The sequence below is a fragment of the Cetorhinus maximus genome, chromosome 22, assembly GCF_964194155.1.
Source record: "Cetorhinus maximus chromosome 22, sCetMax3.hap1.1, whole genome shotgun sequence".
NCBI lineage: Eukaryota > Metazoa > Chordata > Chondrichthyes > Lamniformes > Cetorhinidae > Cetorhinus > Cetorhinus maximus.
This window is the reverse complement of record NC_135900.1, coordinates 68,691,152-68,706,095: the sequence shown is the minus strand read 5'-3', so window position 1 is coordinate 68,706,095 and position 14,944 is coordinate 68,691,152. Positions and strand designations below refer to the sequence as shown.

At 39.9% G+C, this 14,944-nt stretch overlaps 1 protein-coding gene across 1 annotated transcript in view; it reads left to right on the top strand.

The window, feature by feature from the left end:
* The window catches only part of pnpla8 (patatin-like phospholipase domain containing 8), a 71,759-nt gene that overhangs the window by 42,886 nt on the left and 13,929 nt on the right, over positions 1-14,944 (top strand). Inside the window, exon 8 of the mRNA XM_078568479.1 lies at positions 3,866-4,060. Coding sequence (XP_078424605.1) covers positions 3,866-4,060 — 195 coding nt within the window. The remainder of the gene's footprint in view (positions 1-3,865; positions 4,061-14,944) is intronic.

The window sequence follows — 14,944 nt, the reverse complement described above, 5'->3', positions numbered from 1 at the left end:
CTCAAAACATGTATTAGAATAAGCTTATTTCCTGAAAAAATGCTAAATATTCGGAATAATTTTGTCTATGTCACTTTTTTTAACTTGTCCTATTTGCACAACTTATTGTGCCTCCTAACTTGGTGATATCTGCTTAGGTTTCACAGTGTACATTATGAAAGGTAAGAATAAAAATACCTGGAAAAACTCAGCAGGTCTGTGGTTAAGCTCCCACCACCCCCCTTAAACCAGCTTATATTTCACCTCTTTTCTATTTTTACTTAGTTCTGTTGAAGAGTCATACGAACTCGAAACGTTAACTGTGTTCCTCCCCGCAGATGCTGCCAGACCTGCTGAGTTTTTCCAGGTATTTTTGTTTTGGATTTCCAGCATCTGCAGTTTTTTGCTTTTATTTTATGAAAGGTAAGAAGTTGTGTGTGAACCATTTCCAGGCAATAAGCATATCTTATTGAATCACAGGCGGCTTAGTGTGATCACATGAATCCATTGCTGAAGTTATTTTTCATCACCCTTGAATACCTCTCCTATATAGAAAATTCCATAATTTATTTTATTAAATGAACTATCTCCTAGAAAGGATTTGTTTGTTCTTTGAAGACTTGTGTTTGATGTTTCACTGAATAAATGTACTGTGCAGTGTAGACCAAGACGAGGGCCTGAGTTCTATCTCCGACCTACATTGTTAAAACTCTACTCATATGGGGCAGTTGTGTTGGCCTTCATGCTCCCAAGCTAGAAAAGGGAAAAATGAACCAGTGCTTTTGTCCCTAACTGTTATTTTGCAACCCCTGTTACAAGCTGCATATATGTGGATTCCATTGGGCGCATAAAATAGGTGGATGAGAGCGAAGGCCTTTTTCCCCATGGTAGTATGTCCACTTTGTACTCCCATTGTTATATGCAGCTAAAGTTTGTACATTCCTAATATCTTTGGCTCCACTAATTTGCTGGGTCATTATTCCAAATATTTAGCATTTTTTCAGGAAATATGTTTCTTACAATACATGTTTTGAGTGTACTTTTAACTAATTGTAACAGGACTAAGACCTCTTACTGCACATTTTTATAAAATATATATATATATATATATTCTCTGTACTCTGCCTTGCTCCCTCATGTTGTCTCCAATCAGTTTCATCTAATCACAGCAATGACTCTTATTGGCTTTCTCTGTAGGAAGGTGTGTTTGCAGTAATAGTTTTGTTTAGCTGAAAAGTCAAATATTTAAGTGTAACCCTAGTTTAGCACTATGAATTAGTATTGTTGCAATTATGCAAGCACTGGGAGCATTGTTTTATAATATAAATTGGCTGAATTTCAAGGTTTTATTTTTAGGGAATATAAACCTATATTGTACTTCACAGTAACTGGCAAATTTCAGCCCAGCACGTCCACTCTAAATAGGAAAATCAATCTACTTAACCTTTGCCTTGTTAGGCATAAATATTAGCACAAATCATGCAAATTATGAACTAAGAAAGCTCTCCAGCATGAATAAATTAACTTTCCTTTTCCACCTTTCCACCCCCAATGTTGCCAGTATAATAGTGAGAAATACTTGGGTTTCAAGCACATTGCTTTCCCCTCAGTGGTTCGCTTGAAGACTGAGGTCAGTTATGCACCTTCACTGCTTCCATGCTAATTTATCAAAGGTCAAGAAGATTGATTCTGCAATCTTCTTCACATATAGAATCAAGCAGCACCATGATAGGACGTTTACCCTCTGAGTTACCAGTAAGAATTAAGACAGCATAATTTGGTGGGTGGGTGGACCTGATTTTTCCCTGACATTGGAGTCCTGAAGCCCATGGTAAATTTGCTGAGTTGCTTCTTCTTACTCCCTGCAACAATTTATTTTTGTGGAATGGTCAGAACTGCATATGATCAGTAGAATAATTACAACGACCAGTGTATTAGTCAGAGCAGTGGTCCAAGTACTGAGAATCCCGTGATGGAACAAGCTTCTTGTTGTACTTTTAGAGAGACACATGTTGAGACTGTTCTTTTGGTTTTACCTTCTCCAGATTGTTCTTTTGATTTTACCTCCTCCAGATTGCATGTAAGCAATCTTGTGCACAAGGGGAGGATTCAATCCTTGTAAGTTTCTGTTTTGGCTCATGTGACTTTCAAATTCTTTTTTTTCCCGATAACAATGGTGGCAGGGTGGGGGTGTATTAAAATAGTGGGGAGCCACATTGGGGTGGCTCCCTATTGCTGTCCTGCCTGTGGGAAATTTCCCATTGGTGGGGGCTGCATGTCAAATGAGCTGCCCGCTTCATGGAGGCGGGCAGAAGATTTGCATAATTAAGGGTACAATTATCAAGGACCATTACACAGGGCAGCCGGCACTTTATCAACGGCTGAGTGGGTCCCCACTATGTCGGGAGGTTGCCAGCTTCATGGCAGCTTGGGCTGGGGAGGCAAGGGAGTCATCAGAGCTGAAGGTCCCATGGCACAACAACGGAGCTGCGGGCATGAAAGGCAGTCCCTGTAGCCCCAGTGATACCCCCAGAGGGTTCTGCATTGCAATCGGTGAGCCTTCTCACTCAACCATCCTGAATTTATTATTTCTGCTTACCTTGACAAGGGCATCTTGAAGTCTCCAAACCTGTCTTGGCAGCATCCACTTTTCCCAGTGGCTAATTTTAAGGTGAGCTTGCAGGCAGCATTTAGGAGGCCTCCTGCAGTATAATCACTGAGCTGGTCTCACTGCCGGCAAGTGTGGGCTTGGGACCTGAATTTTTTCCCCCTGTTATTGGAGTCCCGAAGCCCATGGTAAATTCTGACTCGCTATGTTGGGTGCCCTAAAGTCAGTATGGGCTCCATTCACAGACCCAACTACAGAATCCACATGATCCTCTGACGTGGAAATTTTGCATGGATTACTCATGCCATAAATTTTTACAGCTGGGTCAGAAATACATATGGCCTTGGTGGAGTACAAATTGTTTGTTGAAGGAATAACAGATTTCAGAGTTCCAAGCAAAATAATTTTGTTTGTTCTTTCATGGGATGTGAGCATCACAAGCGAGGCCAACATTTGTGCCCATCTCCAGTTGCCCTTGAGAAGGTGGTGGTAAACTGCCTTCATGAACCGCTGCAGTCCATCTGGGATAGTTACGCCCATAGCGCTTAACATATTTGTAATAAGGATAAACCAAAAGAACACTTAATGCTTTGCAAAAAGTGTTTTGAGAATGGCATTGATTGAAAATGTTGCTCAGCTACTTTGTATTGTGACAATGAAGTTGAGAGTTGTCATTGTGGTATTTTATAGCTGCACCCTCTTTACCCGCCTTAATCCACTGAGTTCCCAATTTTGAAATCGCCGTTTATCTGTGGTGTAATGCCTGGTTCCTGCTTGTCACCACCATATAGGAAAGCTACAGTTAGGACAGGACAAGTGCTTTGCATCACTTAGCAGCTGTGCAAAGAATAGCACAGATGAATGGTCATGAAAATGAGCCCTCTGCCTGCTTGACTGCAGAGGGCACATGGCTCAATGAGATCTGTGCTGGAAGAGAAGCGTAAAGAATGGGGGCAAGCATCCCCCAACTCAACACTATTTGATTTTTGTTTTTTAACCAAGTAAAGTGTATTATATGCAGAATGCTTAACACTACTGTTAAAACATTTTAAACCAAGCGGTGCATAAGGATTTTTTGATTGTAACCTTTGAAAGTTATGAGCTTGAATCTGAAGGCAAAATGAAATGATGGTGGAATGGGATGATAAAAACTCAACTTGATTTGCAGGTTGATGCATTATGTACAGAGATTAGTGCTTAAGTTGGCTCATAAAAATGGAGGCAAACATTTTCTTTTTTAAATCTGCAGTTAAATATTTATAATGCTTTACTTTTCAGGTAGCAGCTGTAAGTACCATAGTAAACAAAGGGACACCACTGAAAGCATTTGTCTTCAGGAACTACAATCACCTCCCCAGTGTAAGATCGCCCTATATGGGTGGCTGTCACTTTAAACTGTGGCAGGCAATTCGAGCATCGTCAGCAGCACCTGGCTATTTCCAAGAATATGCGATTGGCAATGATCTTCATCAGGTATGACTAACTGCAATATATCACATGCATGTACCTTGATCAATACCTTAATTTACCTTTTTTTGATGAGAATTTTCAAACTTTTATTTCTATCACACCTTTCATGTCCTCGAAGTTCCAAAGCAATTTACAACCAGTTAATTACTTTTAAAATGTAGTTACTTCTGCTATGTAGGCAAATATGGTAGCCAGTTTATATAGTTCAAGGTCCCACTAACAGCAAAGAATTAGTTCATTTATTTTGGTGGAATTGACTGAAGGATAAATATTGGGCTGGCTGTGAGGTCTCCCTGATTCTTATCAAATTGTGACATAGAATCAACCGAACTTAAATCAAGAGAGAATAAAGTAACCCATTCTATTGCAAGTTGGCATGGATTCTATTGACAAATATGAATGGAATGCCATGTAAAGTATTTAAAGTGTAGCGTGAAACACAGAATTTGAAAACTGTTCATCTTGCATATTTGATAATATTTGTAAGCATTGTGTTATTTCACAATTTACTGGCAGTGTCTCAAACCTGTTCTGTGTTTGGCAGTTGTCTTTTGGTGAAGTATATTGGTGAGATATTAATAGAGTGAAGGTGGCTAAAACCTGTAATAGATGCAGTGATGAATGTACCACTCATTACATTTGAGTGAATTAAAATAGATGAAAGCAGTCAACGGAACTCTGTGTGATGGCAGAAATAACAAAATTATAACAAGTATTAGAACTATTTTTGTCCTAAATTGCCAGGGGATGGTCCCTCCATGGCCCAGTGGGCAAAGGTATTGGCTGATGCAACATGATGTTACAGATCAGAAAGTTCGAGATTCTGTCACTGGTCTGTCAGATTTGATTGATATCATTTGACGCAGAATTTGGTTTGCTGCAATGGGCATCTGTAACCCATGGTTATGTGAGAAAAGGCCAGAATTTCCAGTCCTTCCAACTGAAACAGTGAGAAACTTGTGCTGCTTTCAGTTTAGTATACAATATTCACTGCTCATGATATGGTCCTCTCCACATTGGGGATACCAAATGCAGACTGTGTGACCGCCTTGTGGAATCGGAAGTGCAAAATGTTTTAGTTGACGGGCAATATGATCGGCACAGGCTTGGAGGGCCGAAGGGCCTGTTCCTGTGCTGTACTTTTCTTTGTCCTTTGTTCTAATACCTCCATTCAGTCCTCAAGCCATGACCCTGAGCTTCCTGTCACTCGTCAATTCAATTCTCCACCTGCCTCCCATTCTGACCTTTCTGTCCTTGGTCTGATGCAGTGTTCCAATGGAGCTCCACGCAGGCTTGAGGAACAGCACTTGATCTTTTGGCACTCCACAGCCTTCTGGACTCAACACTGAGTTCAAAAATTTTAGACATAATCTCTGTCTCCATTTTGTTTTATCTTGCTGGTTCGGCTTTTCTCTGTTTAATTTGCATTCGGACAGCTGTTATCCAGTCATTCACACCTCATATGGACATATCTTTTGTACTTTACCCAATACCACAAAACTTCTGTCATTTAATCTCTCCTGCCCTCCACCCTATCACAGACCTTCCGTTTGTTCTTCCTGCCCCTCCCACTTTCACTTGCTCAAAAACAATCGCATTTCCATCTTTCCTCACTTCTAATGATGGCTCGTCATAGACCTGAAACATTAACTCTTTTTCTTTCCATAGGTGTTGCCTATCCTGTTGAGTGCTATTTCCAGTCTTGATTGCTATTTGCTCACTCTTACCGCACAATAATAAAAGGCTAGTGCTGGGCTCCCCTAGCTTTCCCTCTGTGGTCAAATAATTTGGTGACCTTTTGCCCTGGTTGTTCCCAGAATAGCATACGCCCAGTTTTCACATCATTGACTCTGCCATATTGGCTAAAAAGACTTGGAAATGATGAATTTCTTGATAGAAACGACAAAAATACCCAAGGTTGCTGCTTCAGTTCCTGATACTTGTTGCACTCTTTGAATTTAGCTTAGACTCATATTCAAATCGCTCCTTACCCTTGTCCCTTCTTACCTCTATAATCACATTCAGCTCAACAACCTCTGAAAACTCTGTTCCTGCAATTCTGACATCTTGCACTTTCCCACTTCCTTCATTCCGTCATTGTCATCCCTTGTGGAAAATCAGATTATGTAGTCATTGCATGAGAACAGTGTTTGATATAGCTTTGATGCCCACTGTGCTTACAGTCTATTAATACTTGCTGTCTAGAGTTATGAATGAAGGCTGCCAACTTGGGTGAGATACTAAACCGACATAAGTCAGCACCTGAGGAGAAAAGGGAAAATTGAGCAAAAATAAAATGATTGCGAAGGAAATGGGAAACAGTATATTACAAACCCAAATTCTCAATTTTTTCACAATGTTTTTCATAATGTTAGTCTCTCACTGTTGATGCTGTTGTATTAAAAAGAAGAGATAGCTTAAATTATGACTATCTGTTACTGTCCAGGTTATATACACTTTCACATAAAGCATTCAATAAACTGATTAAATGATCTCACACAAATGATCAAAAATATTTCAGTAGCCTTTGGTAACCTATTTGAAACTTTGAATTCACCAAATAGAGAACTGAACAAAAGCAGATTTGTTCCTATTCACAAATAACCACTGAAGATCACTGAAATCTTTTCTGTCATACTGTTTAAAGTCGTCGATACATGCTAAGTGTTTCCTCACAGCTGTTGTTGCAGAACGGTAGCTTTGGGTTCAACTGAATCACTTCCAAAGTGCTGCAATCCCCTCCAATATAATATAGTCTTCTTCTGGATTTCACAGTCTGCAGTTATGTGAAAATACCTCTGAAACTGCATATTATGAAATAAACAAAACTATCATACTAATTTTTTCAAAACTCCATAAGTGCAAAAACTGCTTTCGCTAATTGCTGTCACCACTTCAATTTTGAGGCAAAGTTACATTTTCCATTTAGTATTTCTCAGAAATGAGAATGTTTTAGCCTGTCACAGGTGGCTTGGTTTCTGTGCAGTTGGCAGGCTGAAACACCTGAAACTATCTGCATACCAGGAAGTATAACTTCTGCCTTCAAGCCGTGTGCATTCTTTGGAATTTGGGAAACCCCAGTGTGGCAGATGTACCTGCTATTTAAATATGCAACTCACTCAATAACTGCTGTTTTAATTCGGGATTCTGACTTCAACTCTGTGTGCACGGTTTTACCGGCTCCCTGGAACTTGCCAAGTAAAACAAGGCAAAGGGACAATGGATATTGATGGAGCCGAGCAATTGGCAGGCTATATATACTGAGATCTAATACCTGCTTCCTTGCCTAAGTGAAAGGCTTTTGCGAACAAAACTTGTTCTGAGATTGTGCTTTTACTTATTTGGAGATGATTTCCAATACTTTGGAGGTCATTTCTTGGAATTTCTTTTTGCCTTTGATCTGCAATTCTCAGTTGTCAATGTGCACAGCAGCATGAGCAACAATTATGCACCTCTATCTTGGAGGAAGAACAGCAGCAGACTTCTCCTGAACTGTCTGCCGCCCCGCAGGACAATGGGGATGAGCACAGAGTTCTAGCTCATAAATACCCCTAGCGCCAGGTGTACAGGCAGAGGATCAGCTTTCTAGACATGACTGAGCACCAGTGTTTCAGGAAGTTCAGACTTTCCTGTCTTCATCAAAACCTCTTCTGAAGAAGGTCAACAGCCTGAAATGTGAACTCTGTTTCTCTCTCTACAGATGCTGCCATCTGAGTATTTCTAGCATTTTCTGTCTTTATTTCAGATGTACTTGCACTTGATTTTTTTTTCATTTAATAGCTGCTGAATTCTTTAGTAAACTGCAAATTATTCGGCAATTAATGATTCAGTCAGATATGCAGAATTAATCTGCAGAGCAATTCCTAAGCAGTTGCATATCTATGAAAATATATTTCAGGCACCCAGATGCAGTGGTAAATTCTACATGACACTGTACAAGAAGAATTTCTCCCCAGCTCATAAGGTGGGGCAGAATACCAATATAATACCTTGGATGGGCAAGTAATATGATGGAACATGCTGCTTCAACTCATTTACTTGGGTCATGGACCTTGACTATTCCACGATCTTGACAACTGCATAGCAGGGTTCCAATGGGTAGGTAAACAGCTGCAAATATTTCTAATATGCCTACAAGCTCAAGGGAGGGCTTAGCCTCTCAAGCCTCAGACACCATTCATTGGAAATTCAGCTTGGGTATCATTGCTTGTAATCAAGCTTCTCAGCAAATTCCATGACTTGAAGTACTTGAGGACATAGATGAAGACCTATATACCACTTGTAAGAATGCATTTTTCAGCAACAACATTGATCAATGTAATTTTTGAGCCAGCAACATTTAAAGTTTGCCATCCAGTCATAGAAAAATTGAAGCCTCTCTTTTGCTTTCTGTTACACTGTAATGTGTGATCATAAAATTCCCATCTAATATATGTCCAGTAGAAAACTGAGATTCTGTTTAAGTGGGTCACCCAAAATGACAAAAAAGTAATGTGTTACTAAGCAGTAAATACAGGAGAAAAGATAGAAAACAGTACCCTTGAAACATACTTATGGCATGTAGTCTTCCTTGACCCTAGACAGGTGAATCTGATGACCTCCTTAATCCCTTTGAGGATTTGGTTGAACCTCTATGCTTATATGTACATGAGGAATTGAACTGGTTTTTTTAAGGTGAAGCACGCATGTTTTAAAAGTTTGTTTAAACTATGGTCAGTTCTGTCCATGGTTTGTCAGCGATATCACTTTGTGGAAGAGAGTAGAGGACCATTCTGACCAGCTTTCTTTGTGAAGCTGTCGTTGCACTGGAGACAGACTCCTGCTCACCAGTTATCTTAACTGAAAGTTGGCAGTAGTAGCTGAGAGTAAGAAAAAGCTCAAAAAGGAAAAGAGAAATAGAAGTTGAAGTTTAAATAAGAAAGCTCTAAATGGTTTATATTACTGATCAAATGTTCCCTATTTGGAAGCTGTTGCCAACTAAACAATGATTTTTCTTCCTCTCTTAGAAATGAACATTATTGCAATGCAGCTCAATTTTTGATAGATTAACTAACATGGAATGATTAATCTCCTGAATAATTTAATCTAGAAACATGTAATAAATTATCCTGTAGTTGGCAAGTTCCATTAATAAGCGCTCTCATATAGTAGGAGCTTTCAGCATCAAAGAGAAAATTAACCATTTATTTGTGATATCAAGTGCATGTTTGCATTCTGACTTTGGTAGGTTGCTTATTCTATGCATCCAGTGACAAACAGAGAGACTAGGAATAATAATACGTTGAAAACAGTAGGTTCTGTAAAACAGTGCATTTGCAAATATTTTTACAGAAGGTTTCTTGAATGAAAACAGAAATTGCATGAATTATCCAGAGGGACTGGTAGCATCTAGAATGTAAAGATAAATGTGTGGATGGAGTAGTGGCATCAGAAAATTAGATCACTTTTTTTCAGATGAAGAACCATGACTCGTTTACAGATGCATAGAAGTCATTTTTGTTTCCTTGTCTAATTTCCTGGATTTATTCTTATCTCTTTTTTCTCTGTCTGTGTTTTTTTTAACTAGAGTCTCCCTACATTGTGCATCTTCATTTTTATTTAAAATGCTTTATAGAACAAAGGGAATTGATAGTTCTGCTATCAGGATTAATACTGCAGATTTAATAGGTTTAGCATCTGAGCATGTATGATGGACAGATCATAATATGTTTATGCAGGAAGTCTCTAGATTCATCATTCTACTTTGTACACTACAAGTTAGTTATTTATAGTTTGGTTAGAAGAGATTTAAAATTTTTTGCACTTGGAGAAAGAAAGTGGTATGAGAAAATATATATATGTTGGGTTCTTTCTGTTTTTTTTTCAATATTTGTCCTATAGGTAAAGGATATGCTTTAAATTGGGTTCATTGTAAAACAATGGTTTCCATTCCTTGTGCAGTAATACTTTACACCTGATTGAAAATCATTTAGGCTTTTTCTTTGTAATTTGTCACAACTGGCATTTTTTTTGATTAGATTATATCATGCATTCTTTTTTATGTATGAATTGTAGGCTTGTGTCAGTAAGCACCAAACTCATTCTTTGGCATCATTAATCAGTCCATGTTACAGATCATTTGCTAGAGTCATGAGCACTTTATAGTCCATGTTACTTTTAAATGAAGTCCTGCTGTCATCTTTGTCACATTTTTGACCTTAACATTTCCTGTACCTTAATTAGTTTTAGGTGACAGTTAATTGGCAAGCAAACCATAAGTGTAAAAATGCATACATATAGATCTGCAGGTACCTCGGAACTATAATAAACTCGATCTACAAAATTAATAATTAATGCAACAAAGCATACATTGATTATTCATAAGGCTACTTTAATGTATTGTAAGCAGCTCTTATGGTTAAAGAAACTACTACTTGAAGTACTCGAACATATTTCTAACTACCACAATCAATGGAGTTTTGAGGTGCTTGGCAGGCTATCCAGCAACCTTTGACAATGAATTCTCAGAATGCTGGCAATATTATGCATGCACATAATAAGTTGTCACACTTTTCGCTGTAGCTTGTTTTTATTAAACCTGTACAAACTGACACCTCTAAAGAATGGACAGTTACTGACGGTCCTATATAACTTGTGTTATGATAGATACAAACCACACATGATCTGTTATTGTTGGGTCACCTTAGAAGATGTTGGGTGTCTTGCTTAGAAAAAGGATCTTTGTCTCCAGCCAGATCTCTTGGTAAAAGCGACCTTTATCTACATACTTAACTATGTACAGGATTATAAAGCACTAGGACCGAGCCACAGTTTGTCTCTCAGATTCCCCTCTATGTGATATCATTATATAGCTCCTTAGTAGTTTAGTAGCTATTGTTTGAGTAGTGTGAGTTAACCGTTTACATCTACCCCCTCCTCCACCAAGTCTTATCTCTATATGCTCTCTACACATCCTCCTACACCTCCCCATAAAGTCTCTGTTTTTACAGGGATTATCTTTGTTCTGGTTTCACCAATCTCCCTGAATGTTTATGGAGTTCTTTTTGAGATTGTTAAGGATCATTTTGCTCCAAACTCATTCTCTGAGTGTCGTTGTTTCTTGTTTCCATTGTTATTGGTTCGGTAGTTGTAGTTTTCTCCTGAGGATCAGGGTGTGTAGTTCATCCGGCTAATGCCTTCTTGTTCATCCTGTTGGTTCTGATAATACCGGTTCCTGTCTGGGCAAGATATGATCTTGGTTGTTGCAACCTCTCCCTTATGGTACCTTCTCACTGCTGTTCCCTAATTCACACCATCTCTCCCCTTTCGAGTGTGGGCAGGTCGTGAGCCCTGTGTCATTGGTTGAAAGTGGGGGCTTGGTCTGCTCTATTACCTCCTTCCTTGTGTTGGACACAGCCATGGTAATCTACTGTGGCACTTGGCATTAATGTATGAGGAAGTGAAGGAAGTTGGGTTCCCAGCCAGCAGCCCATAAAAAGCGCACATTGGGGGGCGAAACCGTTCTGCAGTGGTGTAGAACGGTAGCTAAGCAGGACTAACTTAAAATCTTAGTTTCTCCTAAGGAAGCCTTTAATGGTAGGTACCCCTGTCTTGGCCTCTCCATTGGTTTGAGGGTCAACTTGTGATGTGGACAAATCCATATGACGTTGTGAAGGATTGGAAGCACTTGTTGGCGAATTGTGGCCCATTTCAGAGATGACAATATCCGGAATGCCGTGCATGGAAAATATCCTCTTCAGAGAGGCTATAACAGTTTCGGAGGTGAGCCCATTTTGCACTTCAATCTAATGGAAATAATAATCCATAACGATGAGAAACATTTTCCCTTTGAATTCGAGTAGGTCCATACCAAAGCATTCTCATGGCCTGGATGGAAAAGAGGAGGGAAGAATTGGTTCTTTCTGTTCCGGCCTGCAAATTGCAAAGGCGACGCAGTTGGAAACCAAAACATCGAAAGAGCCTGAGATACCTAGCCATCACACGGATTGTTGCACCCTGGCCTGACACTTGGTAATACCAAGATGTCCCTGGTGAATCTTCTGGTGGACCTCCAGGCGGAGAGCTTGTGGGATCACCAACCACTCATCATAGACCAAGAGGTCGTCAATGATGCTGATGTGGCAATGTTGTTCAAAATACTGCCTCAGGATGGGGTTACTGGGAACATAACTCTGGGCATCCATCAAGGTGAAACGACACACATTCCTCATCTTACATTTGAGCCTCCTGAAATTCTTGCAACTTTCGTGCTGTTGCTAACACATATTGTGTGGCTAAGGTCGTGAAAGCCTCTATGAATTTTTTATCATCTTGTTCTGGGTAGGGGTGCTAATCTGCATCAGAGTGTCAGCAGTAGTTTGGTATTTTCCCTCTGCACACTCTGTAATAGTATTGTATTGCATCAGCCTCAATCTGAATCTCTGGATTCGGGGTAGCATCTTTGCAATTTCCTCTGTATTCAGTAAAGTTACCAGCGGTTTGTGATCAGTCTTGATCTTGAACTGTAGGCTAAGATGTTGTCATAAATTTTTCACATGCCCAAGTCACTGCAAGTGCTGCTTTCTCTATCATGGCACAGCGCTGTTCGATTTTGATTAAGGACCTCGATGCATGATAGACAGGTTGTCTTGTCCCATTATACGGAATCTGGAACAAAATTGCTCTCAATCCTGTTGCTGACACATCTGCTGCTACGTTAGTTGGAAGTTCGGGATCATAGTGAGGTATGATCTCCGAAGATATCAACATCTTTTTGATTCGTTCAAATGATTGTTGTTGTTGATGCACAGGCGACGCAGTTGGAGACCAAAACATTGAGAGCACCTGGTCCTGCCTCAGAAGATGCCTTAGAGGCTTGTTTATTTGAGCTAGGTGGGGTAGGAATTTTCTCAGTTGGTTACCTTTGGAGTTCAGTGATATTACTAGCCAGCAGATATTCTCTTAGGCTTTTGCCTTCTGTGGGTCTGCAGTGATTCCTGTTTCCTGGATAACATGGCCCAAGAATTTTATTGTGGGTGTTGAAAACTCACCTTTCTCATTCAAGTGTTAACCCAATGTCATGCAGTGTTTTTAATACTTCTCTTACTGTTATGTCATTTTCGTTCTTTGAGCCATGGATTAAATCGTTGTCCATGTGGCATTTTTTTTATTCATTCATGGGATGGAGGCGTCGCTGACTAGGCCAGCGTTTATTGCCCATCCCCAGTTGCCCTTGAGAACTGAGTGGCTTGCTAGGTCATTTCAGAGGGCAGTTGAGTCAACTGGCTGGAGTCACATGTGGGATGGCAAATTTCCTTCCCTAGAGGACATTAGTGAACCAGATCGGTTTTTATGATTATCAACAATGGTTTCATGGTCATCACTTTTAATTCCAGTTTTTTTTTGCTGAATTCAAATTTCATCACCTGCCATGGTGGAATTCAAACCCAGGTCCCCAGGGCATTATCCTGGGTCTCTGGATTACTAGTCCAGTGACAATAGCACTACACCTCCCTCCCTCCCTCCCTCAATACCTTCTAGTATGTTGGACATCATCCCTTGGAAAATCTCCAGTATGGACATGATGCCAAAAGGTAGATGGTTGAAACAGTAACCTCCAAAAGGTGTTATGAAGATCACTTTAGATTCCTGATCCAACGGTAACTGCCAGAGTCTGGTGTTTGCGTAAAGCTTAGTAAAGATTGTACTCTTTGTGGGTTTTGCAAGGTTCTCGTCTATAGATGCCATTGGGTGTATCTCTGGTTCTACCACCTTGTTTAATTTCTTCAGGTCAACACAGATTCTGATGGATCCATCTGGTTTTGGAACTGGTACCATACCAAAACACCACCTGGTTGGTTTTGTAACTGGTGAAATAACCCCTTGTTAAAGTATTGCCTCAATCTCACCTCTTAGCAATTTTAGAAGTGGTTGTGGGACCTTCCTAGGAGGAAACAGACAAATGGGTTTTGCATCTGCCTTTGGTGTGATGTGGTACACAGTGTTCAATTTTCCCAAGCCCCTGAGACTTTTCGAAATTCTCTTCTAAATTCATTTTTGTGTTCTTGGTCATTGACTTCTGCAACTTTAAGGATTAAGCTCAGACCTAAACAGGCTTTCCTGCTTAACAAGGAGCATTCCTGTTTCTGAATGACATGCCATGTCTATGAGAATTTTCTGTCTTCATACCTTAATGTTACATTAAGCTAACCTTTAACTTTTAGCTTGATTCCTCCTGGACCTTGAAGTTGGATTGGTGAAGGTTGCAGAGCAATCTTTGGCAGCCTCTTAACTCCATCAGACAGAACTGAGACTCTAGCTCCTATATTCAATTTAAATTCTGTATGATGTCCGTTGACTTCAATGTTAGCGCGCCAGTATTGGCTTTTGTTCCCTTTGATTTCACTGAGAAAAATTATTTCCTGGCTGCCTGGTTCCTGTACTACTTGTATAGAGCTTCCTTTAAAAGATTTTTCTTTTTGCTTTGCAAACAGGGGCGTTTTTGGATGAGACATTGTTTTAAAATGACTGATTTTGCTGCATTCTGCAGTTCGGGTGGGACATTGTTCGCACCTGTGGACCTTCTTCCTGTCACAGCAGGGACATTGCAAAATGGTGGTATTCTTTCACTGTGTTTCCCTGGTTGATGCTGTGATGCGCTTTTAGTTTTGCAGCCAATAAATTGGTTTTAAACAGCTTTCCCCATGCGATTTCACGCTCACCCCTCACATTCAGTTTTGCTTTAGCACTTGAGCCTGCCTAGCCTGTTTTGCTTAGCGTCAAATCTTCTAGATTGTATAAAGTCTGACAGGGTTTCTTCCAAAACACCAGCGACTATTTAGTCTCTTATTAAATAATTTTTTAACATACTGTACTCACAATTGTCAGCCAAACAACAGAGATCATTTA